We start from the raw sequence: 25,923 nt of genomic DNA, 5'->3' as shown, positions 1-25,923 counted from the left end.
AGTCTAATGCACATTTGGACTACTGATTCCTGTCTTCACTGTCACTGTTGCTTTAAATGAAAGGAAAGGGCCTTTAAAAGTTTACCTAAATAAATGAATTATGAAAAAAAATATGGTTTAAACATCATGAAGTATACATTTACACTACCTTATAAATGAATTACTGGGGGTTATTTTAAAGTAAACAAAAGCTAAATCTATTCCCATTCTAGTCTTTAAGCACCAGAGTCAAGCAACAAAGTGGGAAAGGAAAAGTGGGAAAAAAAGTGTTTCAGTATATATATATATATATATCGCACATTAATATAAATATGTATAAATTGAAGATGAACTTTCGTTCCTTATTTGATTGACACGCACTGCTTTTTTTTTTCATGGGGGTGGCAATTCTGTGCATTCTATTCCGTGCCAGTTGAGCTAAAAATAAATCTGAACGTTGGATTTGGTTGTCAGTTTGTGTGTAAATGTATATTTTTGACCAACAGTTTCCACAGATTATTACTGTACTATAAACTTAAATATTTGCTTAGGCATCATCGCCCTCTCTATTTTGTTGTAGATCATTAATCTGTTATGCTGCCTCAGAAGTCTGTATGAAATCAGTTTCGTGAGGTAGGCTATCTTCGTGTGCAAACGCTGACAGCGAGGCAACAAGTCAGCTGCTTAACACAACGATGTACTAAAAACAGATAAGTTTTTTCTTTGTAGTTTGTACAGATGACAACGATATCAAAACTATCCCTGTTCACACGGATCCGCGCAAACAACAAAAACGCTGTATGCGTGCAGTGGTGTTCTGAAATGAGGAGGCAATTTTTATTTATTTATTTATGAATCAATGTAAATTCATGTGCATTACTCTTAACGTTGACACATCTTCCTTGTTAAATGAACATTACTTTACATTACATCAAAAAAGAAACCAAATACAATTCTATTTTGTAATTTTACATTAACAATGTATTGTAATAAATGTTCTATTTATCAAAACCAAGTCAATCTCATCAAGTTAGTGTTTTAAGCAATTTAAACTATATATTTTATTTGTGTATTGATGTTTTTCTTTTTAATAGTCAACTTAGGCTATTTTGGATCATCAGTCGTGCTCCGTAAACACCGTCTGCCACAGACACGAATTGTATTTTTAATTTCACCAAGCTGATTGCACTAAAACCCCCGCAGTCATCGTGTTTTCAGTCCATTTCAAGTTTGACTTTTGATGTGACATAAAGCAGTGATATCTAACTGGGTGATCTGTTTACTTACTTATCAATTAGTCTTCCCATTGACGCCATCACTTGTTCATTCAATCTGACGCGCGGAACTTGCACGTAAACAAGAGGCGGGATTTATCGCACAAACCAATCATATCCAATTACATCCAATCATAGCGCAATGGAGACGTTGCCTCCTCTCACGTGACTTTCCCCCATTCATTCTCAATTACCCCCCACAAAACCCATCGCACACCAGGGGTCTGATGGTTTTCTATGAGAGCAAACGGAGGCATGACGCTTGCTGTAACTTTACCTGCGGGTGTCCTGTTGGGCAGTGTTCCTTAAGAAATACGAGTGACTTGCACTCTTTTTAATGTATTTGTAATATTTGTGTTGTTTTATATGTAATATGGATTATTTTCTCTGCACTGCCTCCCTTGCCTCCTCAGAGGAAACGCCCCTGCCAGACAATTAGTTGGCGATGTCACATTGTAAACAATGACTACGCGCCTGCGCACATACGCTTTCTTTAACAGAACACTCGCCTCGCGCATGCCTATCCACCTAATTTTTACAGTTTCCTGTACTATTCTTCTTGTTATTTCCCTATAGCAGCTAATAAATCGGAAGTCTCGCACATTCCCAGAAACACCTTATTTCCGCATTAAAAAATAAGGCGGATAGACTAAACACGTAATACGCATGTGCATGACGTCAACGTTTTCACAGATTCGCGTTTTTCAGTTTACACTGAGAGGATAACGGTATCATTTAAAAAAAAAAAAAAAAAAAAAATTAATTTTCAGGCTACCAAAACTCTGTTGTTGTGTAAATGAATGGCCAAAATGCATAAAAAAGTTTTCCATTTTTAGTTGAACGGTGTCGTGTAAAGAGTCTCTAAGCTTTCGGGCACAGCCCTGCAGAGTTTAGCTTCAATCCTAATTAACTTAAACGCACCTGATCCAGCTTATCAAGTCCTTCAGTATTATTTGAGAACTACAGGTATGTGTGTTGATGAAACTAAACTCTGCAGGACTGTGTCTCTCCAGGAACTGAGTTTTACACCCCTGCTTTAAGAGAAATCAGTAAGTTATTTAGGCTACATTGTATTAAAGCTAAATGCTTTATCAGGTCATGCCTTCCCTTAGAATTGAACACATGACCTTGACCTCGCTAGTGCCGTACTTTACTGTTTGAGCTACAAGAACTCCACAACAAATAAAGTCTTGTGTTCACTGTATGCATTATCCTACTGCAGGGGTGCAGATCCACTTTCCTTAAAAGTTTAGCTCAAATCTTAATCAAACACACCTGAACAACCTAGTCAAAATCTTCAGGATTACTAGAAAGCTACAGACAGATGAATCTGATCAGATTTTTTCCTTCCATGTGGCACAGACCAGATATGTCCCACAAATGCGTAAGCAGGAAAAAAGCACTCAGATCAGTTTCAGGCCTCATTCAGAAATAAACCTGATATGAATCTGATACGCGTGTTTTTCACCACATCACACATTATGCATTATGTTTAACAGCATTTTGTGATATTTTGTAAATACACAAAATTAGATAATATTTTCACTTTTTTGCATAATTTGAAGCTTGGAAATTACTCATAGGGTGTAAATATATTATGCTCATAAGAGATGCTTACCTTCACATGTCTCATATTTCATCTAAAGCTCTTCACAGCACTGTACACTAACTTTCCCAATCATTTTCACTTTAAAGGCCCTTATATGTGTCTGATGTATGTCACAGCACAATCTTAAATATATTATATGGTTTTGGAAATATCATTCATACCTGTTGCTAAACATTTGGGTGACGTTAACTCTTAGAAATGAACTTTGACTCGCAATGCCAAAAGTCTGTTTAAATAGATTTCATAACCCCATTTTATGTTCCTAAAAATGATGAAGTCTGAAATTTTATTTCATCACAGACATTGTGTAAACAGTCTGACTGTCCTTTGCAAACATGAATGATGTTGTACAGTCTGGTTTTACTGACAGCAGCACTAAGATGCATGCACAATCACAGATCAGAGCCAATCCAAATAGATCAGACCTTGAACGTCATTGCACTTTAATTGATCAGAAATATACTTTTAGATTATATTTATCTTTCCATTTATAGCCCTTCAGTGCTGTAAAATTTCTCAGACTTTACATTTTCAAATATAACACACACTTTTAAAGCAGCATTGGTGTCCTTAACCACTTTAGTTATCAGATGATACAGTGTCGTTACTTATTGTGATCTTGCCTGATTTTAGGAAGTAAATCCCTTGTGAAAAAGTGCACTTAAGCATACTTTAAAAATATATATATTTTAAAGGTACACTATGTAACTTTAAACTGAAACTGCATGAATTTTGCAGAAGACAAAATAACAAAAAAACAAAATAACGACTTATATATTGATGGCTGATTTAAAAACACTGCTTCAATAAGCTTCGGAGCATTATGAATCTTTTGTGTCGAATCATGATTCGGATCCCGTGTCAAACCGCCAAACTGCTGAAATCACGTGACTTTGGCGCTCCGAACCGCTGATTCGACACGCTGATTCACTATGCTCCGAAGCTTCATGAAGCAGTGTTTTGAAATCGGCCATCACTATATAAGTCGTTATTTTGTTTTTTCTGGTGCACAAAAAATATTTTTGTCGCTTTATAATATTAATATTGAACCACTGTACTCACATGAACTAATTTAAATATGTTTTTAGTACATTTAGTACATTTTTAGTACATTAATGTCATTGCTGGCTATGCAGGCCACACTGAGCCATCGGATTTCAACAAAAATATCTTAATTTGCGTTCCGAAGATGAACGAAGGTCTTATGGGTGTAGATTGACATGAGGGTGAGTAATAAATGACATTATTTTCATTTTTGGGTGAACTAACCCTTTAAGAGATATAACCAGTTTAGATGGAAAGGATCTTAAGCTGACTAGCTGAAGATGTTACTGTAGCTTTACCCATTAATAGACATGGTACTTCCTTGAAAATAAATTCCAGCACTACAACAACCATAATGAAATGACCCTTCACAATAGATAATGCTTTACAATAAACTATATTAGAGAGCTATATATGGCAATTCATCTGTTCAATAAAATACCTTGCTCACTTGTTGAGTGAATAAAAAAAAACATTATCTCCGTGTCACTTTTACAACATTTCAAGTCCCTCAGTTCACGCCATCTCTGAAAAGCCAAAAGCCAATGTTGATTCTTGTTCTATTGTGAGCTCATACAAAGTATAATATATTGGTAACACTTTACAATAAGTTAAGGCCCAATAGTTAATACATTTGTATTTGATAATCTTTATTAACATTAGTTAATTTAATTATATTGTAAGTTCATTTTAGTTCATGTCCATTAAAGCTGCAGTACGTAAGTTTTGCCTCTTTGTCGCCATCTCTGTTCGAAACCTGCAATTGCAGTTATATGCGGAATTATCATCTTTACGTGGGTTGTGGATCATCACGACTCCTCAGTGCGGATGAATCTAATGTTTGCTGTCAGTCACCACACCGGTGATACTGTACTTCAGAATCACAGATTCTGCGTCTTGAAAGTATGATCAAAATAAGAATTTTCACTGGAAAATGTCATCTGAACAAGTAACATGTCTGCCACTTTTGTTCTGACCAACTGAGAAAAGAATTAGGCCTACAATAAATCGCACTGCCAATGGTGATTAAATCTAACGATTGCCTAGCTCGGATCACAAACCGGGCAAATTATTATTATTGTTATACTTTGTTCTCAAATTGTTAATGTTAACAACATCAGCATTGTGTGACTATGTGTATTTAGTGTGTATTTACGTTACCTGTAGATTTCAATTTCTGTAGCCACTTCGCAGTCAGATGTCTTTTGCTTTTGACAGGGGTGAATCTCCAGTCGTCACTGATGATTGTTATTTGGACCTTTCTGGATTACAATCCGCCATCAAAATGATAAGTTTAATTATTCCAGCTGCTGTGAGAAAACACTATAAATGATCTGCCACCTGCAGCATCCTCATATTGGATTTAACCTACTAGCTAGGACTCCTTCTTTATGTAAACAGACGTGACGCAAAGACGAACAGCTGCATGCTTGAATTTCCAGCGGAAACCTACCAGTACCACTCGTATTATTAAAAATTATTACAGACTTAGCGTTGTGAATCGGGCTAAGGCAAGGAGGTAGTTTTGAACACTTGCTGGTTATGTTCTTGCTCAAAAATTGATTTTGGATCATTTTTAACCAAAAAAAGTTACGGTCTGCAGCTTTAAATAATATTAATAGATGCATCTTTTGATTTTAATAGTTTATTAGTAAATGTTGAAATTAAAATGAACTATGATTAATAAATGCATTAGAAGTATTTTTTATTATTGGTTCATGTTAACCAATGTTTACAAATGGAAACTTATTGTAAAGTGATAACAATATATTAATAATCAGTGCTGGGGAAAGTTACTTTTAAATGTAATGCATTACAATATTGCATTACTCCCTAAAAATGTAACTAATTGCATTACTTAGTTACTTTAATGCATTACGTTACTCACCTGGGCTGGGCTTGATTGTTTTTTTAATAATGAACTTTGCGAAGCACCGAGGCTTTCCCCTCAACTGTATCGTAAAAAGGTTCATTACGCCAAGCTTTTCAAAACGGTGCACACTAACGACATCTTGTGGTCAAAAGGTGGAAAAAGCCAAAGACTAAAGAATAACACAAGGCGCGTCACTCGTATTGTTTTGAATGGGAGAAAGTGCAACGCGCAATATGGCGGAATAAGTCCCGCCTTCTAAATAAGAGCCAATCGCCAATTGGTACTGCAGCGGCCGTAACAGTCAGACGCGCGCCTGCGAAATGAGACCATAGAATGAGACACAAGAGACGCGCACTTAGGACCGCGCATGCTTATTAGCTTGATCCAGCCTGAAAAAAACTGTTTTTTTTGTCATGATTTTAGCATTTAGCATTTATCCTGTTTTTTTTTTTTTTTTTTTGTCATGATTTTAGCGTTTAGAAACAAAATTTATGAGACAGTTGTTATCAGATTTCATTGGCCGCTGATTGAAATGACTTGTCTTAAAGGGACTTTGAAAAAGCTGTCTTTGCGTCCCAGACGACCCAGCCATTTTTGGACTGTGTCATGAAAAAAATCAGTTTGTGCTATGAAAAGCGTATAAAACTATGAAAATAATTAGTCTATATAAACGTGTCCTTTTACTTACACAATTTGAATAAATGAGTCTGTGAATACATTTTTGGGGGGAAAAAATAGGCAAGCTTGGACATATCAAAATAAATGAAGATTGTCATAGAATGGTCAGTTGAAGTACTTGCACATGAACATGTTCAAAACTACACATGTAAATATTTATTCGTATTATGATTTATTTTTATCAAAAAAGTGAATAACACTTGACACCTGCTTTGAAGCTATACAAGCTTTGAAGCTTCGGTGTCAAATGTCACATCATTAATATGATGTTTATCTAAAGTAATTTTTGCTTAATATGGTTGAATTGGATCATTAAAGGTCAGCAGCAAAGACATTGGTTAATAAAGCGAGATTAAATACATAAAGTATATTTGTGTTATTTAATGTACTATTTATTGCAGATTTTTCTAATATTCTAAGTTTGCATTTCACTGTTTTTATTCATGTTGAGGAATACTGAATCTGTTTTTGTGCAAATGAGATGCTCACATTTAGTCTAGAACTACAATAACCATCATGTTCACACAGCTCACACAACACCTCTGCACTTACTCCCGATTTCTCTCAACAGTCAATAAATGGGAAAACAAAGTAACTCAGATATTTTGTTGTCAGTTTAAAAGTAATACATTACTAGTTACTTTAAAAAAAGTAATCTGATTACATAACTCACGTTACTTGTAATGTTACCCCAACTGATTAATATAATATATATTTACTTTAAATATCAAATAACATACTACAGTTAATATTTTAATCAAGTACTTTACATGTGGTTTAGTACATTAGTCAACACAATAAAATAAGTGTACTTTTGTAAAGCACTACACACGTTTATTAAAACAATGTTTTAAAATGTATTTTACAGTAATACTTTTAATTTGACAATTTTAAGGACACTTTTTAAAATTGTACTTAAGTCTGTTAAGAAACTTGAAAGTGTACTCTCTTTTTATATAAAAAATTTATATTTTCTGCAAGTACAGTTTATTACAAAATATACTTATAAGTACACCACAAGTGCACATTCAATACAGTTATCGCACTTCTTTTACCCAAGGGAGGGTCTGATGTACACCACCATTTTGGGGGTCAGTGTCCTTCTGTAAACTGCTTGGTCTCAGCATGGCAGCCACAATGTCATGCTGTGAAGAAATAAACTTTAGGGAGGGGTGTGTTAGCTCAAGGGGATGCTTTAGCTGTAGCCAGATCAGGCCACTGTGTTGCATAACTGTCCCCTAGACACACTATAAAAAGAGCCTGTTTCTCCAGATCCTTCACTGCATCCAGGCCCCGGCAACTTTACCATCTTACCAAGAGACGCTCAGTCTGAAACCCACCGGAGAAACCATGCAGTCTGCCGACACTAAGCTCAGCCGAAGCTCCCTTCAGCTGGCCCTGAGGCGCTACAGCTCAGTGGTGCGTGATATGGAGCAGACCATCCTGCTTCCCAGCCTCCTGAGGGATGTGCCGTACGACGAGGCTGCGGACTGCGAGGCCGCAGACAACAGCATGGACCTGTACGAGTACTACCTTATGCTGAAAGCCATCAAGAACACGGTGGAGAGCGGCCTCATCCCCCATGACGACGCCAAGGCTAAGAGTCAAGCCGACCTGCACAAAGGCCTGGAGCCCCTGCTGGAGGCCCAACCTGAGGCACTTTTCCACTTCCATCTGGGAGGCCTGTTCACAGTCATGGCTACGCTCGCAAAGAAGTCCCAGAACTTGACTGAGAAATACTTGGACATCATTGGGGTCAGCCATTAGGATTCAGCACATCTTGAAGAATCCATCTTGAAGTGGAAGCAATTACCTGGAAAGCTGTTTACATCCTTGTCACTATCTGAGTGACATGCAATAAAAAGTCTAGAAAAATAATTTTTGTTTTAGAATTTTATTTAAAAGAATTTCTTCTTTAATATTTAAATAATTTAAATGTCTCCTAACAGTTCTGTTATTTTTTCATCTATTACATTTGGCTGTGTGATATTAGTTTAGTAATTATTATTAGTGAACTATTCATCTAAAAAAATAACTGTTTCCCTTAAATATGAGAGGTTGCAGAATAATAAGTTGTCATTCATTTTTAATAAACACAATTTTGTAATCAAGATAATGGAAACACTTATTAAAGAGCTTCAGAAGACATAATTGTACATCATTTGTATTTCATATATTACATATTTGACTTCATGTGTCATGTCAGCCATGATAACCAATACATGTGCTAGTGAAATTATTACAGAGTTGCAACAAATATAAGCCAATAAAAGACAATTCATGTCAATATTGCAAAATTACTGTGTATATATTACATATATGACTTCATGTGTCATGTCAGCCTTAATAACCAATACATGTGCTAGTGAAATCATCACTTAGATGCAACAAATATAAGCCAATAAAAGACAATTTTGCAAAATTACTGTATATACACCAGTGCTTTTTAGTATTATTTATATCCTATTATAGTTTTTATAAATAGCTTTTATTTTTATTTTTTAGTAAATTTGCTATGATTTTGCCATTTTATTATAACTACTATTTTTTTATTTTTTAAATATTATTATTTAGGTTTGATTTTTTTTTCTTCAACCTTTTTTTTAGTTGCCAAGGCTACATTTTCAATTTTTTTTATTTCAGTTTAGGTTTTCCATCTAATATTTATAGCTTTATTTAATTTAACCATATAGTTTCAGGTTTGATTAATGATAATAACCCTAAAGTACACACTTCATACAAAGTCCTGTAATAATCTCAGTTTACTGGAATGATCTTGTTTCTATCTGTGAATTTATGGCACATGAGAAATAGATGAAACCTTCCAAAGCAAACCAAGAGCAACTGAATCTGTTGCAAAACTCCTGGGATTGTGCATTGTTGCATAAGATGTGCTATCTGTACGATATCCATGCCAAAGTCTATCTGAAATCATTTGGGTCATTCCTGGAATTCTGTGCCTTTTGGACATCATACAATTCAGAAAATCAAATGATATGTTATGATACGGTGATGTAAAACATTTGAAAAATTATTTTGATCAAGCTCGGGTAAATAAGTTTAACCATTTGTTAAACAAAATCAATGAAATATTAGATGAAAAATGTCCAACCTCTTAGGGACAAATGAACAACAGTTTAAAATACTTATGATTTTAATTTATGGGCATTGTGTACATTTTCTTAGACAACTCATGTCTCTTTAAAAGCATATCAGTTAAAAAAATATCAGAAAATAAATTTTATGCATGACATGAAAGAACAGACTCAAATGTCATAGAGTCTAGGGGTGTCCAATCCTGCTCCTGGAGGGCCACTGTCCTGCAAAGTTTAGCTCCAACCCCAGTTAAACACACCTGAACCAGCTAATCAAGGTCTTACTGGGCATCGAAACTTCCAGTCAAGTGTGTTGAGGCAAGTTGGAGCTAAACTTGGCAGGACAGTGGCCCTCCAGGAACGAGTTTGGACAGCCCTGTCATAGACCATTTGGGTGATGATGTGTTTTGTGGGCGGAGCCTACTTGGTGGCAGAAAATGGCAGTTCTGCAGTAGCAGTCTACAGAAGCCATGGAATGAAAGATTAAAAAAGGTCATTTCAAGTTTATATCTCACAATTCTTTTTTTTTTCTCTCGCAATTCCGAATTTATATCAGAGAAGAAAAATCAGAATTGCGACTTGCGAGATATAAACTTGATATTCTGCTTTTCCCCTTAGAATTGTGAGTCGATCTCGCAATTCTGAAATTTTCTCAGAATTGTGATATAAACTCACAATTGCGAGGTATAAAGTCCGAACTGTGAAATTAAAATGTTACAGGTTTAAATGTTATCTATGTAAAATGTTAAAAATGACTTCATGCTGTAACTGTAGGGCTAATATACATTATGTCCCCTATGAACTGCTTATGTGAATATTATGTAGATCTGTTGTTTACATCAAATTCGTGTTTTAATTGTCACAGGTTTCATTAGTTTGTCTGACCGTTTTTCTGCCCCCACAATGTGCAAGCAGCTGCAGTGATGTAACTGTAACGTCTGCTCCCAAATGGTCTATTGACAGTCGTGTCACAATCATTTGAAAGGTCATTTCAGGGATTCTGGTGACCAGTATGTCCTTGATTGATGCAATATGTCTGACATTATGACATACACACTTTAAAAGGCTTCAACTACATAATCAGTATCAGTATCCTACATTCATGTATTAAAAATTTAAACTGTGAAAGGAACAGTTCACCCAAAAAAAATCTGCCATCATTTAATCACCCTTATGTCACATCTTCCACAGATTATACATTTTGAAGTGCAGTTAATCTTGTTTTTTGAGGGTTGGTAAATAATGTTTTCATTTTGTGTTGACTGTCCCTAAAATCAAACTAATCTGATTATGTAAAAACTGCATGTGCATTGGAAAACAAATGAAAGCCCAAATAAAGAAATCAGATTTTCTTTTTAAATAGTTTAATGACATTGAGTACACAACTTGATAAATCAATATAAGAGTATTTATAACAGAAAAGCCTGTTAAACCAGATTTTCAACTATAGTCTTCATGTTCCTTGTGACGACTAAATCCATTCAACGGATTGGATTAAATGGCTCCACAATTTCAGCAAATGTCTTCCGTTCTGGTTTGAGAAAGAGAAATGAAAAAGTTAAAAGGAATGAAAGTATTGTGGCAACATACACAGTCATTTAAATATTTGAAGAAAACACACTAATGTGGCAGAAAGTAACACACTAATGCGGCTGGATTTCCATGTGGTGTTACCTTTTTCTTGAAACTCCTCAGGATGCAGCCGCATGTACTCATTCATGTCCCTGTCCAATGTGGCATATTTGTAATTCTCATACTTTGTGAGATGATAGCCAATGAACCATCCAACGGTTATGAATAGTGCTTGGCGGTGAACACCTGTATATAAAAAAACCCCAGCAGAAAATCAAAGCACTGCACAAGATGTTTGCATAAATCAATGACTGTTTTACATGCTTGCTGTTTATTGATGTTTAATTTTCATTCAAATTCTGTTAACTTTACTGGTACAAGGCACATTTTTTTAATATGTATTAAAGGGTTAGTTCACCCAAAAATGAAAATTCTGTCATTTATTACTCACCCTCATGCCGTTCCACACCCGTAAGACCTTCGTTAATCTTCGAAACGCAAATTGAGATATTTTTGTTTAAATCCGATGGCTCCGTGAGGCCTACATAGGGAGCAACGACATTTCCTCTCTCAAGATCCATAAAGGTACTAAAAACATATTTAAATCAGTTCATATGAGTACAGTGGTTCAATATTAATATTATAAAGCAACGAGAATATTTTTGGTGCGCCAAAAAAAACAAAATAAATTATTTAGTGATGGCCGATTTCAAAACACTGCTTCAGGAAGCTTCGGAGCGTAATGAATCAGCGTGTCGAATCCGCAGTTCGGAGCACCAAAATCACGTGATTTCAGCAGTTTGGCGGTTTGACACGCGATCTTCCTTAAGCAGTGTTTTGAAATCAGCCATCACTAAATAAGTCGTTATTTTGTTTTTTTTGGCACACCAAAAATATTCTCGTCGCTTTATAATATTAATATTGAACCACTGTACTCACATGAACTGATTTAAATATGTTTTTAGTACCTTTATGGATCTTGAGAGAGGAAATGTCATTGCTGGCTATGTAGGCCTCACGGAGCCATCGGATTTAAACAAAAATATCTTAATTTGTGTTCCGAAGATCAACGAAGATCTTACGGGTGTGGAACGGCACGAGGGTGAGTAATAAATGACAGAATTTTCATTTTTGGGTAGACTAACCCTTTAAGTCACCATAAAATCAAAATGGAAAATTCCTAATCAATCAATTCCCCATGGAAAAAAAAATCAAGTCCCACCCTACATTTTTTTTCTTGTTTGCAAAAGTTTCACTCAGATATATGTCACAGTAAAGAAAAATGACTGTCGCAACTTCAGTTTCATGCGGACTTTAAAGCTGGTATAACTGTTGCATCAATTTCACAAATCATCACATTTTAACATTTAAGCAAATAAATGGACTCGATATATAGTGCCAAAATGCAAATTAGATACAGTCACAAGCAATATTATTGGCTGAGGTGATAAGAACGGGCGCAAAAGTAATTCCACGGGTCTCGGTAATAAAAATGTCACAGTAAACATGTTTGTTTTATTTTTTTGACACGGTACCATGTAAATAACAAGGTATATGAATGTGGTGTTCATTCAGTACCTTGTATATGTCAAACTACCTCCATGTCTGAACCACCACAGTTCATTTGTGTAAGGGCTGCAAGTCAAATCAGCCAGGAACGCATTCATTTGTAATTACTATTCAATCAAATCACAATGTGTTTGTTACAGTATGATTTATTAGAATTGCATTGGTGCACATATATATTCTCACCGGCTTTGAGTGCAGGCCTGCGGTTCAAGCTGTTGTGCAGCATCGCGGACGCCCAGCCGCACAGCCCGAGCCACACCGAATTTCTGTTAACGATCCCCGGAGGAGACAGACGTTTCGCTTCATCAGGCAGAAGCCCCATGTTCCCAGACAACAGGCTTTTCTGAAGTCAGAACACTTAACTTTCCATATCACCTCCTAGAGGAAACCAAGGGCAATGTTTAGGCGGAAATGAAAACCGGTCCGGGGAGAAACAAATTACGAATTACAAGTGTTCCGGAGTGGGCTGCATCCGAAATCGCATACTTCCCTACTAACAGTATAGCTGAATTTGGAACCGCATACTAGCATACTACTCTTACTACTTCTGCCATAGAAAGATATTGTAAAATTAGTGATGCTATGTGGTTCCACAACATCTGTGACCAAAGAAGTATGTCTGAATTCACAGTAGCTAATCATAAAAGAGTAGGCACAAAGTATTCGGAAGACCTAACACTTCTGGTGAGATTCGGGAGAAGATTTGTGAATGGCAGTGAAGGTACAACTGACACTGGTAGGTCACATGATAATGACAATATGGTAAATGTAGTACGTCCGGATTACATTCATACTACACACATTCATACTATATAGAATGTACTTTTTTTTTAGCAGTCGTGAAGTAATTACTTCAAAATAAGTACCTACTCGAGTATGCAATTTCGGATGCAGCCTACGGAAGCTTGTTTCCGCCACGGATTAAATTAATAAGTGACTAAAAAGGTAATTGTGAAATTTTCTCTCACAATTCTGGGTTTATATCTCACAATTTGGACTTTTTTTCTCACAATTCTGAAGTAAACTCACGCTGCATCTGAAATCGCATACTGTGTTGAGTAGACACTACATTTGAATTTAAATCTGCTTCACGACTGTTGAAAAAGTATTTTCTACATAGTACGAATGCATGTAGTAGGCCTAGTCTATGAATTAATTCGGATCTGCCATGTTGTTACTGTCACATGACCTACCGTTACATTACATCCCTTCAACTCCTTTCACAAATGGCCTCATGGGATAGTAAAGTGTCCATCGTATGCTCACTTCAGAATCTTACCGGAAGTCATCTGGTACTTTTCGCCTACTGTTTTTCGAATACTATGAATTCGGACATATTACCAAAGTCCCTTTAAGAAGTAATTTCACTCGGCGGCCATCTTTGAAACGCCTCTCGAGCATGCAAGTGCAGCTCCTATCAGTTTGAATGGGAAAACATCAAATTCTCCAAAGCTGTTTGCCAAGCTTTCGATTAAATTTCATATTTGAAATCACCAACGAAATCTGACAACAACTGTTTCATAAATTTTGTTTCTAAACGCTCAAATCATGACAAAAAACGGTATTTTTCACACTACTCTGTTCGCATGCTGTTTTTCACGTACTATATAGTAGAGAAGTATTCGATTTTTGGATGTAGTGTTAGAATTCTACGGAGCCCCGGACATGACATGCAGGAAAAAATAGTAGGCTAAATCGTGCGTACGATTTATTAATTCGTTCCCTCGATTTACTAAAATGTGTGCAAGATTTACTATTTCGTTCCTTCGATTTACTAAAACGTGCGCATGATTTAGGCTACTATTTCGTTCCCTCGATTTATAAATCATGCACATGATTTATAAATCGAGGGAACGAAATAGTAAATCGTGCGCATGATTTAGTAAATCAAGGGAACAAATTAGTAAATTGTGCGCACACGAAGTACGAATTTATACCTTGCAATTGTGAGATATAAACTCGCAGTTGTGAGAAAATGGTCAGAATTGTGAGATAAGAATTTTCAGTAAGGCTTTTAAACATCCCTTGGTGGAAACAAGCTTTCATAGATCAAAAAAATCGACTTATTAGTTTTTCTGCAATTCTGTTTTGCTATTTTCACAGTTTAATCAAGCACAGTCGCTGCGGGTAGCAGTAGAACTCCAAATCCCAGAATGCAGCGGCGGTTTTTTCCGGACTCGGGCTTCCACTAGGGAAGCAGCATGACGTCATTATCAAAAAACCGAGGAAACTCTGCGATCATTGTGCAACACTGGAGCCGAAAATCTGCCGAGGTTGCTGTTGGCGTTGCACGATTGCTATTATCGTTTAGATTAAGAGCCTGAAGAAAAGACTGAATGCATTCGGAATAATAGAAGCAGTGGGGTGAATCCCCTGTGTTTGGTGAGTGTAAATATGATTTAATGTGACCTTTAATGTGCAGAGCATCCTGCTATAGCTAATGGAGAACATTGTGCCTGCTGATTTTATTTCATCATAAAATAAAATGCGTAGTTTTCACTATTTATAAAGGGTCTTAATAGAAAAAAAAAACATGATTTAGGCCACGTCTGTGTCTTTTCTCCTTCTCCTCTGCTCAGAGATATATTGCATATCAGATTTCATTTTTCTGCTTGGAGATCTATTGCAGATCATCTATAACGAGTGGGGTTCAGTAAAGTATTTTTCTGTTCTGTGATTTAATATTCTTTATTTTTATATAGATTTTTCCCTACATAATTAGTGTGATAATGTTTAATATGTTATGTAAAGGAATAGTAAAGTTATAGTTTACCTATTTTCAACATTTATTTCTGAATCAAAATGAAATATATTTTTGTTATTCATTCTATGATATGAGAGTAAAAAGTGCTCATGCTGTTGCATTATGTGGGTTAAACAACATTTTCAATGCAAATGAATGGCTATAAAACAACACAAATATGTATATGCCATAAATTGTGTGCATAAAGACTCTGATCACAAACTCAACTAATAATTGTCTTAATTATATATTGTTTATTTTATAAATATTAATTACATTCAAAATAAATGTGAGATGAAGTTTTTTTGCAGTGGTGATGTTTTTTAAAGGGAGTTTATGCACATTTTCAGTTGTATTTCTTTTAAGTTGCATATGCTTATGTCCAGCGTCATTCTTAATTAGCTGTTGAAGGAGTGTTTGCCTGCATGCATGTGTGTTGACAGGCCTCTGGGAGTTGCTCTTTATTCCTTGTGTCTTTATTGCGCTCCTCTCAGCATCCTGCCATAGGCCTTGGCAACAGCAGTGCTTGAGCACATGCATAGCAGCTTCCCCTATAGCAACACTTTAGAAACAAACACAGCTAATGTGTGTGGTGAAATACAGAGGCACTGTTGATCTAATAAATTAAAGAATGGAAAGCAAAAAAAATGGTCCCCAGAGACATCAGGCGTAGTTTATTCCCTCGTTTGTTCTCAGTAATGCATCACTGGTGTCATTGAAATGTTTGTTCTGTAAGGGCTGCCGAGGCTCTGTTACTTCAAACAGGGTTTTATCAGAAGGATGCTTTTCAGCCGTGTGTATTTTGCATTGCAGTTTTTAACACCCACATATTATCTGTCTCTCTCTTTCTCTGTCTTAATTCACGTTCCCTCAGCTGAGCATGAGCATGGAGGATTATGACTACTTATTCAAAATTGTGCTGATAGGAAATGCAGGAGTGGGCAAAACCTGCCTCGTCCGACGCTTCACTCAGGTGTGTGGAATAATTTCCTGTAATGCAGCAGCACTAGAGGTTTGCAGTGTGTCTACAGAATTGACAGTCCTTGATAATTATAATTTCATAATAATCATTGCATTTAAACTTCTATATCTTGCATTGTTTAGGGGCTGTTTCCTCCTGGACAAGGCGCCACCATTGGAGTCGATTTTATGATCAAGACTGTGGAAATAAAAGGAGTGAAGGTGAAGGTGGGTGTGACTCATTTTGAGACAACTGTGGGAATTAATTTGAAATAAAGTGTTTATTGCTTATTTATAAAGAAATGTGAAAAGTGAAATATATATTTTAGTTTAGTTTTCAGAGTTTATTTTGTATTAAAGGGATAGTTCACACAAAAATGAAAATTCTGTCATTAATTACTCACCCTCATATCGTTCCAAACCCGTAAGACTTTCATTCATCTTCAGAACACAAATGAAGGTATTTTTGATGAAATCTGAAAGGTGTCTGTCCCTCCATTGACAGCTACACAACTGACACTTTGATGCTTCAAAAAGTTCATAAAAAGATCGTAAAACTAATCCATATGAATCCAAATTTTCTGAAGAGACTCAATTGCTTTATCTGATGAACAGATGGAATTTAGGCTTTTATTCACATATTCACAACAATAATAACAATAATAATAAATAACTTGTTTTTTAATGATTATCCATTGACAAGTCTGTTGGCAGATTTTGAGAGTGACATAAGTAGGGCCCTATGATTTCCGCGATGCAGAAAACGTGGGCGGAATTGCAGAATCCAGTCATAAAAACGGAATTTACTGTATAACGTGGAATGTCACGGAATTTGTCAATTTTTTTTATGAATATATAAAAAGTAGGTCAGTACACTTAAATCAAATCACGATATAGACTAGTGTCTGTGAATATTAAACCGCAAAAAGACTATATAAATATGAATCCTGCATGTTCTGTGTGAATGAATGGCGCAGATGCGCGGTTTCATTTCCCACACACACACTGAGGCACGTGTGATGCTAGCAGTGTTTTCAGCCTCTGCCTCCTCACTATACGAGGACATGAATGCATGAACCATCTCCAGAACCGCTCTGAGAGTCACTTCATGAACATTTTGCCGTTTCATTTGAGAAAAACTATTGTCATATCATAAACACACAGAACTTCAAAGGTCTTCACGGCAAACCGTCAAAATGTTTGGTTTAACTAAAATAAATTGTGACAGAAATATATTACTTTTGTACAGTAGAATTTAGCTATGTCTCAATTTAATAATAATACTAACACATACTAATAATAATAATAACAAATTATTATAAAAACTTTATTAAATGAGTAATCACAAATTGTCTTCCATGTTTCATACTTTTAATAAACTGTTGTTAAATTGTATGTTTCATTATTTCACTTAATTAGATATGCTTTTTGATTACAAAAATGTAATATAACCATTTAAAAGGAATAAAAAAAAAATTAAAATGGAATCCAGAATAATTAAAACAGAAAAAATGAAATTTGGAAAAAAAAATAAAATGGAATTTGGGGGGAAGTTTGCATCAGTGTATGTCACATTTTAATTTCAGAACAGAACAGGAATAAAAAACATGAGTATAAAACAAACATAAATTATATTGGCATTCATAATAAACAACTTATATTATATAATACCAAGTCTAAACAAATTTATTTAAAGTGAAACTGAACCTAGCATGTGAGAAATGCGCTATACAAATAAACCTGGGCTCACGTTCCTCTCTTTGCGCATGTTTTGCATGCTTGATGTCAGTTGCATTAAACACATTTATAAAAAAACGTGACTTATATTCAGAAAAATATGGGTATATTTGGGTGGAGTTAGTGTAAATAGTCTCTGCTATTTGCACTTGGTAAAAATAGACAATCAATCATTTCTTTTTTTTAAAGTAGAAATATGACCAAACATGGAGTTGATTTGTTGAAAGCATCAGTTTAGTCCACTGGAACACTGTGACTGATTTAGCATGTGTTTTTGCATCTATAGGCACCACTGAGCATTATTCCACGTTTCACTCCACTTCCTGCTAATGAAATGGACTGAAAGCTTCACTTTGTGTTGGGTTCTGCTAAACGTGCTAAGTGACTTCACTGATTATTTGATCCGCTCATCCCCACAGCTCCAGATCTGGGACACAGCCGGGCAGGAGAGGTTCCGCTCAATTACCCAGAGTTACTACCGCAGTGCCAACGCCCTCATTCTCACCTACGACATCACCTGTGAAGATTCCTTCCGGTGCCTTCCTGAGTGGCTGAGGGAGATCGAGCAGTATGCCAACAACCAAGTGGTGACAATCTTAGTAGGTGAGTATTTGAGCTTCAATAAAATAATTTTTCTAATTCAAAAAAATTGTATTTGTCTTTTAGTCGTTCTTTCTCAGCTACAGTATATAGAATGATGATATACATTTTAAAATTAATGTCATGTGTTACACACGGTCTAACGTCAAAGGTCATGTTTCTTTAGGATTATCAGATTAACTGTCCTACACAATAGACCACAGGCTAATTTTAGAAATTTCAGTTGAGGAGCACACAAGTACAGTAAGCTTATTGTTTACTGGTGTATTGACAAACAATTTTATAAACCTTGAATAAACCTCGATCAAATGTTTTTCATTTTATGCTTTTCGAAAAGCATATCTTCAGAAGCCTTGAATTAAACCGCTCGATTCGTTTGGATTTAATTTACAATCTTTATGAACGTTTTGAATGTTATGAAAGTTTTGAGTAAATAGACTTTCAATGAAGAGACAGAAATATCTCAGATTTCATTAAAAACATTTGCATTTGTGTTTCGAAGATGAACGAAACTCTTATGGGTTTGGAACAACATGAAGATGAGTAATCGATGACAGAATTTTTTTTAATGTTTTGGTGAACCCTTGAATTATAAAAAAAAAAAAATGACCTCCTAATATTTAATCATCAAATAATTAATCAAATAAATAATCATCAATGGCTCTTTATCAATGAGCCATTGAATCAGCGACTCACCCGATTCATTCAAAAACACAGATTCATTTAGTAATGAAACACTTATGAGTGTTGCTCAGAGATGCACAATGGCTGTGCTTTCAATAATAATAACGATAACAATCATATGTCTTGTTCTTAATATTATTATTATTATCTTTATTATTATTACCGTTTATACCATTTATCAGAGTTAATCATCAGAGTTATATCGAAAAAAAAATTCTATCGTTATCGATTAAGACGTACCGTCGATAAATATCGATACCGTTTTATCGCCCAGGCCTAGGATTGCCACGATTGGTCAAATAATTAGCCAATTTCATTCGTCATTACTGCACATAGGTAATTCTGATGCATCCAATTACTATCCATTATGACATGTAGGCATTTTTTGTCTTTATGTACACAATAATAATCTTTTACATTGTAATCCTTTTTTTAATATTTGGCATGTTTGTGTGCTGCTGCGTGTCCCTGTGTGTGTAATAAGCAGAGTGTACACATGTTGTGCACCCACCTGTAGGCGCATATTACTAACGCACCCTTTAAATAACAAAAAAAATACTGTGCCATTGACTTTAGACCAGGTTTTTGTTGGTCAATGTCACAGTCTTTTTCAGTTGCCTCAAAATAGCAACAATGCGCCTGAACACACCTCGTTTTCAGACCAGCACATCCATGGGCGAACAGATGGGCGTGAGTGCATTTGCTATTTAAACAACGTGGCGCTGGATGTGAAAATGATAACTGCGTCAGGCTGAAACTAGCAAAAAACACTTGCGTTGCATTGTGCCGGGTATATGATAGGGCCCACTGTGTGACTGCGAATATGACCCTTCATAATCGATGATGCTTTACAATGAACTCTGTTAGAGAGCTACATATGACAATTTATCTGTTCAATAAAATAACTTATAATCGCCTGAGTAATAAAAAAAAATAAAATCTCTGCATCGCTTTTACAACATTTCAGATGTCTCAGTTCTCGTCATCTCTGAAAAGCCAAATCAATGTTGATTCTTGTTTTATTACGAGCTCTGTCTGTCTGTTATCTTTTTGCCAGCAGACTCTACTCTGTTCGGCGTGATTCCCGAGTTTGGAGATTTAGTGGCTCTGTGTCAATGTTTCTCACTCATTGTGATAACTAATCTTTGCCACTCCCACACCATACACCAATGTTATCAAAAATACTGACCGCGATACCAAGTCGGTACTGAAATTTTAAAAATGTGATGCTTTGAGAGCTGTTGAGTGATGGCATCTTGTAAACACTTCTGATTGGCCATTGTGTTGACGTGCTCATCTGATATGTCTGTGATTGGCTACAATGATCAATGCATGGGAGTGTTTGAAAGCACACAGAATTGTTTGAATTTAAAAGCGTTTTGAAAGTGGGAGTATTGAAAGTAGGCATCATATCAGTGGACCGGTCCGCTGATAGACGCCTTTCAAATGTTTCAAATGCTCCAGTGTGTATCTCTCTAAGCACTCGGTAAAGAGCGTCATTGATGTCTATTTACAACATGTTTTTGAAGCGTTGATCATTGTAGCCAATCAAAGACATATCTGATGAGCGCGTCAACACAGTGGCCAATAAGAGGTGATTACGAATCTGCTCAACAGTGCTGAAAGCGTCACATTTTTAAAATTTCAGTACCGACTTGGTATCGCGGTCGGTACTTTTGACAACACTACCATATATGTGTCAAAGTAGCCGGAGCAACTTTTCTCTATTTACAGATATGGCGAGTAACGTACGTACACAATATCCCATGAAAAACATCCTGCAACATCTAAAATATAAACACTTATAATAGGCTTACCATAGTGAATCAGGGTAAGACAAAAACATGTTTTGAACTCATTATTTAAATGTTCTTAATTTTGAACAAAAACAGTTAGTGTACCTTTAACTTCTGCCAGGCATCGCAAATGGAAAAAAAAAAAACATGATTTAACCACTGCATTAATTTGTTTGTCATGACCTCACACACTTTTGCCTCGATTTCTCCACAACTCAAAATCCAGTCAACAATACTATAGAATCAATTCTCTACATTGCTACTTCCGTTTCACCTCGATTTTAATGCTGATAGTTTCATAACATCTGTGATTTACAAAAAAGTTTATCAGTAAAGTTTCGTATACTTGCTGGTTAAGGTTCTCATGCAGATGTAGGAAACTGTCTATCAACATTTAATACGTTTTTGGAGCTGTTGAATAAGCAAACAGCTTGTTAACACAGAACAAACTGACTTGCTTACATTAGACCTTTTAGCTGTCAACATACAGTATGTTGAATGTCCTTGTCACCAGATTATTTGAGCCCTATTTACTGCTATTGTTGTTTACAGGGAATAAGATAGACTTGGCCGATAAGCGAGAAGTCCTTCGGCAGAGAGCGGAGGAGTTTGCGGAGGCACAGAGCATGCTGTACCTGGAGACCTCCGCCAAAGAATCGGACAACGTGGAGAAGCTCTTTCTGGATCTGGCCTGCGAACTGATCCGCGAGGCCAAGCAAAACACATTGGACAACAACGACTCCACCCCCATGCCTGGAGAAGGGAAAAACATCAATTACTTGAGTTGTTGCAGCATGAACTAAGTAGACTTGGCCTCCATGTCTGGCTGAGGAGGACGCAACATGGATTGCATACAAAGTGGTTGTATTGTTGGAGACCACTACGTAGTTGCAGTGGTTCCACTTTGCCACTGTTGTTGACGTCTACTTCTTTTACCCTTCTTAAATCCCTGGGTATTTTAAAACTTGTATTCGGGAAAAACATGATAACAAGATGATGCTGCTTTTAAAGAGGTGGGTCTGAAGCTTCTAGATGCTTTTGGACCAGAAAAAGGGCCTCGTTACACAATAATGCTTGCTAGTAGGTCAGACAATGAGATTTTCTACACTTCTATACAATGCAACAGTTGGGATTTCCCTGCTGACTTGAGAGCCAATGTATTTGTCATATTAGAGATTTGTTTTCAGCCCTAATCTCACCCACTTGAAGGACTAGTTCATCCAAAAAAATGAACATTCTGTCATCATTTATTCACCCTCATGTCATCCCAAACCCTTATTACTTACTTTCTTCTGTGGAACACAAAAGAAGATGTTTTGAAGAATGTTCACGCTGCTCCCTTCCCGAATGAAAGCATACAGTGACCAAAGCAGTCCATATGACTTGTGCGCTATATTTCAAGTCTTCTGAAGCCATATGATGCTTACGGTTTGGAATGAAATGAGGTTGAGTAAATGCTGACAGAATTTTCATTTTAGGGTGAACTGCTCCTTTAAGACCCATTGCCACAAAACTGGTGTGTTGACGTGCACATTTATTACTCGCACAAAATGCACTTCTTGATGATTGCTTGCGAGATAGTTTGAGGTTGCTTATGCATGCTTTTTTTTAATGAAGAAGTCAACAATGCAAACAGACAGCCAGCTACCTTCAATAATCTGTGACAGGAAGATGCGAAGTAAAACACCCTCATTTATTAGGCGGAGAATATAAAATTCCCTTACTGCTCAGATGAAAGTCTGGCTGTTAATACTCAATGAAGGCCATGTCATTTTGATAAGTCACAGCAAAAACCCAATGTGCCTCTGCCATTTCCATCCTGTCAACATACATTACATAGCACCCCGGGGAATCTCATGTTTGGGTCATATTTCTCCCAAAAATGTCTCAAATCATGTCAATATATTGGTCTGGATATATTATTTTTGAGTTTATTTGTTTTCATTACTTTAAAAATAATTCTCATTAGATTCTCAATACAGTAATTGTCCAGACAGCTATATATATAATTTTATTTGTATTATTTTTTTCACAGTACGACATATTCTACCCTAACATATGCATACTTTAAAGGGTGTTTTTTTCTTTTGCATTACAGTCACTAGAATAGGTAGGGAAAATGTGCATAATTTTTAATGGAAATTAAGCACACTGTAAAAATGTTATTGTTCACAAACATTTTCTTTGCAAAATTATGATTAAGATTTCGAAGTGAAATACACAACCGTTCAAAATTTTGGGATCAGTAAGATTTGTTTAAAAAAATAAAAGAAAAGGTGCAATGTGTAAAATTTGGGAGGATCTATTGACAGAAATGCAATATAATATACATAACTATGTTTTCAGTGGTGCATAAAGACCTTATATAATGAGCCGTTAGGTTTTTATTACCTTAGAATGAGCCATATCTATCTCCATACACCGCGGGTCCCCCTCCATGACAAGTCGCCATTATGCGCCGGCATGTTTCTACAGCAGCCCTAAACGGACAAACACTCTCCAGAGCGCGTTTCGTCACTATGTTGCTGTTCTTCTAAATCGTTCGTGTTTTTAGAGGCAGCTTGCATCGTCATTACGTTGAATTCGCACTTAGTAGTAGTAGTCGTCTAGTTTATTAGAAGCAGACCGTTCTTTGTTAGAAGTAAGAAGAAACCTCATTGCTTCACACAGCTATTCTGCTGTCTCAATCGACGGCATCTTTGTGTTCTTTAGACCAGATGGCCACCGTAACTTCCTTGAAAGAGAGGGGTGCGCGCCGTTAGTTGCAGTTCGCGACCTCACCGCTAGATGCCGCTAAAATTTACACAATGCACCTTTAATGCTTTTATTCAGCAAGGATGCATTAAATTGATAAAAAGTGACGGTAAAGACATTTAGATTTCTATTTCAAATAAATGCACTTTTGATCTTTTTGTATTCATCAAAGACTCCAGAAAAATATGTATCACAAATGTTAAGCAGCACAACTGTTTTGAGCAGCAAATCAGCATATTAGAATGATATCTGAAGGATCATGTGACACTGAAGACTGGAGTAATTCAGCTTTGCATCACAGGAATAAATTACATTTTAAAATATATTCAAACAGTAAAACACAGCCCTGATGAGCACAAGAGACTCAGAAACATTACAAAATCTTACCGACCTCAAACATTTGAATGGCGTGTTCTTGACAGGTTTTATGAGATCTACCGGTCCAGACATTTTTAGTGGCTTTGCACATTATATGCTAAAACTTAAATGTTATAATGCACTGTCTAAAATGCTTATTTCATTCCATATTAATAGTTTGTTTTTCCTAGGAATACTCCTGATTCCCATTTGGAGATATTCTGTCCTCTTACGCATTATTACATATTACAAGAACTGAAATATACCAGGATGCTTTGTAGTTAATTTAGTCCAGCTTTAGTATTGTAATAACCGTAGCGATGTTTAAAGCTTTTGGCACCTGAGAGGCCAAGAGAACAGTGTGAGTGTGTAGTTTTTGTGTGAATGAGAGATATCATGTATTCCATAGATGTTTCAGTGAGTTCTTGCACAAATGGTCTTTGTGTTTCAGTGCATTATATGGAGGAGAAGGCGATGGAGTTGTTTAACAGTGTGATGCAGTGATTCTGATTTCTGTTCTGGAACTGTGTTGTGCATTTTAATGACTTTTAAACAGTTGGAACTTGTACCTCCAACCTTGGCTGTGCTGTAAGGTTGTTTGCACCTGTGTCATTACAATGGAACTGTGAATCTCCTCTTTTATAGACTGTCAGTATTTTACTTGCTGCTACAGAGCTGTTTCCTTTCCTTTTTTTTTTTTAACAAAATTGATGGAATTACATCTAAGGTTTTAGATGCCGCGTGCTTGGTAATAACGATGATTCAATGATTTTGATTAAAATGATTTTATTAAACGCTCAGCAAAATCCAACACTAAACAATGTTTAACTTGAGGACCAATTGATTTACCTTTTTTTATTTTTTTTTATTTTGGTTGTTACCAATTATTTTTCAGTATAATGCATTTTCCTCATATTTACGCATAGCTGCTTATATGATATTAAGCTTTTCTATTAACATTTTATTTTAAAGTGATAACCTTTTCTAGTTTTGTATAAACTGTTTTCTTTCTATGTTACATGACGTGCCATGCACAGTATTTTCGCTGTCAGGTATTTTTGTCTAGTTTTGTTTTACAGATACTTGCCATATTGTAATGTGTTGCATTGTGTACCAATGGAACTCTCTAGAATAATTTCTTTTCTATGTTAAAGGCCATAATTTCCAGTATAAGTTGTATTACTAAGCGCTTAATTTTTCTGTATGGACAATGTTATTATGTCCATGTCATTATGTAAAGACAATATTCATCAAGGAGTAACAGTCTTTTGTCTAGTGAAGATGAAACGCAATTCTTTCGCTGTACATTTATGTGCTTTCGGTATATAAGTTGTGATGCATCATCTGTGATACATTTATCATAAAGAGACAAACCCCACGACTGCAGCAATTTAGTATTGCGAATATGTTTTCTTGAGCAATTCTGTTTGTGTAACTTTGTGTTTTAATTCTCAGCGTATAGACTGCAAGTTAATACATTTCTCCAAATAAACATGGTTATGACACTATCTGTGTTGTCATTGTGGGAACAAGTAAAACATTTTTGTTGATTAAATGTTCTTTACAAAAATAAATTGGTAAATCTAAGTTACATTATAA

The 25,923-nt window shown here is 35.8% G+C and overlaps 3 protein-coding genes across 3 annotated transcripts; 2 read left to right on the top strand and 1 right to left on the bottom strand.

Moving 5' to 3' along the window:
- Nucleotides 1-7,723: 7,723 nt before the first annotated feature.
- On the top strand, nt 7,724-8,335 carry thrsp (thyroid hormone responsive). Its single transcript, XM_051863409.1, has one exon. The coding sequence runs from the start codon at nt 7,808-7,810 to the stop codon at nt 8,222-8,224; it is 417 nt and encodes a 138-aa protein (XP_051719369.1). The 5' UTR covers nt 7,724-7,807; the 3' UTR covers nt 8,225-8,335.
- Nucleotides 8,336-10,899: 2,564 nt separating this feature from the next.
- Nucleotides 10,900-13,131, bottom strand: ndufc2 (NADH:ubiquinone oxidoreductase subunit C2). The gene is made up of 3 exons (XM_051863410.1): nt 12,877-13,131; nt 11,227-11,370; nt 10,900-11,083 (listed from the first exon to the last, which is right to left on the bottom strand). The coding sequence occupies exons 1-3, from the start codon at nt 13,013-13,015 to the stop codon at nt 11,034-11,036; spliced, it is 333 nt and encodes a 110-aa protein (XP_051719370.1). The 5' UTR covers nt 13,016-13,131; the 3' UTR covers nt 10,900-11,033.
- A 1,760-nt stretch (nt 13,132-14,891) lies between these two features.
- Nucleotides 14,892-25,829, top strand: rab30 (RAB30, member RAS oncogene family). The gene is made up of 5 exons (XM_051863214.1): nt 14,892-15,075; nt 16,311-16,409; nt 16,541-16,624; nt 18,553-18,736; nt 21,766-25,829. The coding sequence occupies exons 2-5, from the start codon at nt 16,317-16,319 to the stop codon at nt 22,014-22,016; spliced, it is 612 nt and encodes a 203-aa protein (XP_051719174.1). The 5' UTR covers nt 14,892-15,075; nt 16,311-16,316; the 3' UTR covers nt 22,017-25,829.
- The last annotated feature ends 94 nt before the right edge of the window (nt 25,830-25,923 follow it).

This window comes from Ctenopharyngodon idella, chromosome 15, assembly GCF_019924925.1.
Source record: "Ctenopharyngodon idella isolate HZGC_01 chromosome 15, HZGC01, whole genome shotgun sequence".
NCBI lineage: Eukaryota > Metazoa > Chordata > Actinopteri > Cypriniformes > Xenocyprididae > Ctenopharyngodon > Ctenopharyngodon idella.
This window is presented reverse-complemented; position numbering and strand designations above follow the sequence as displayed.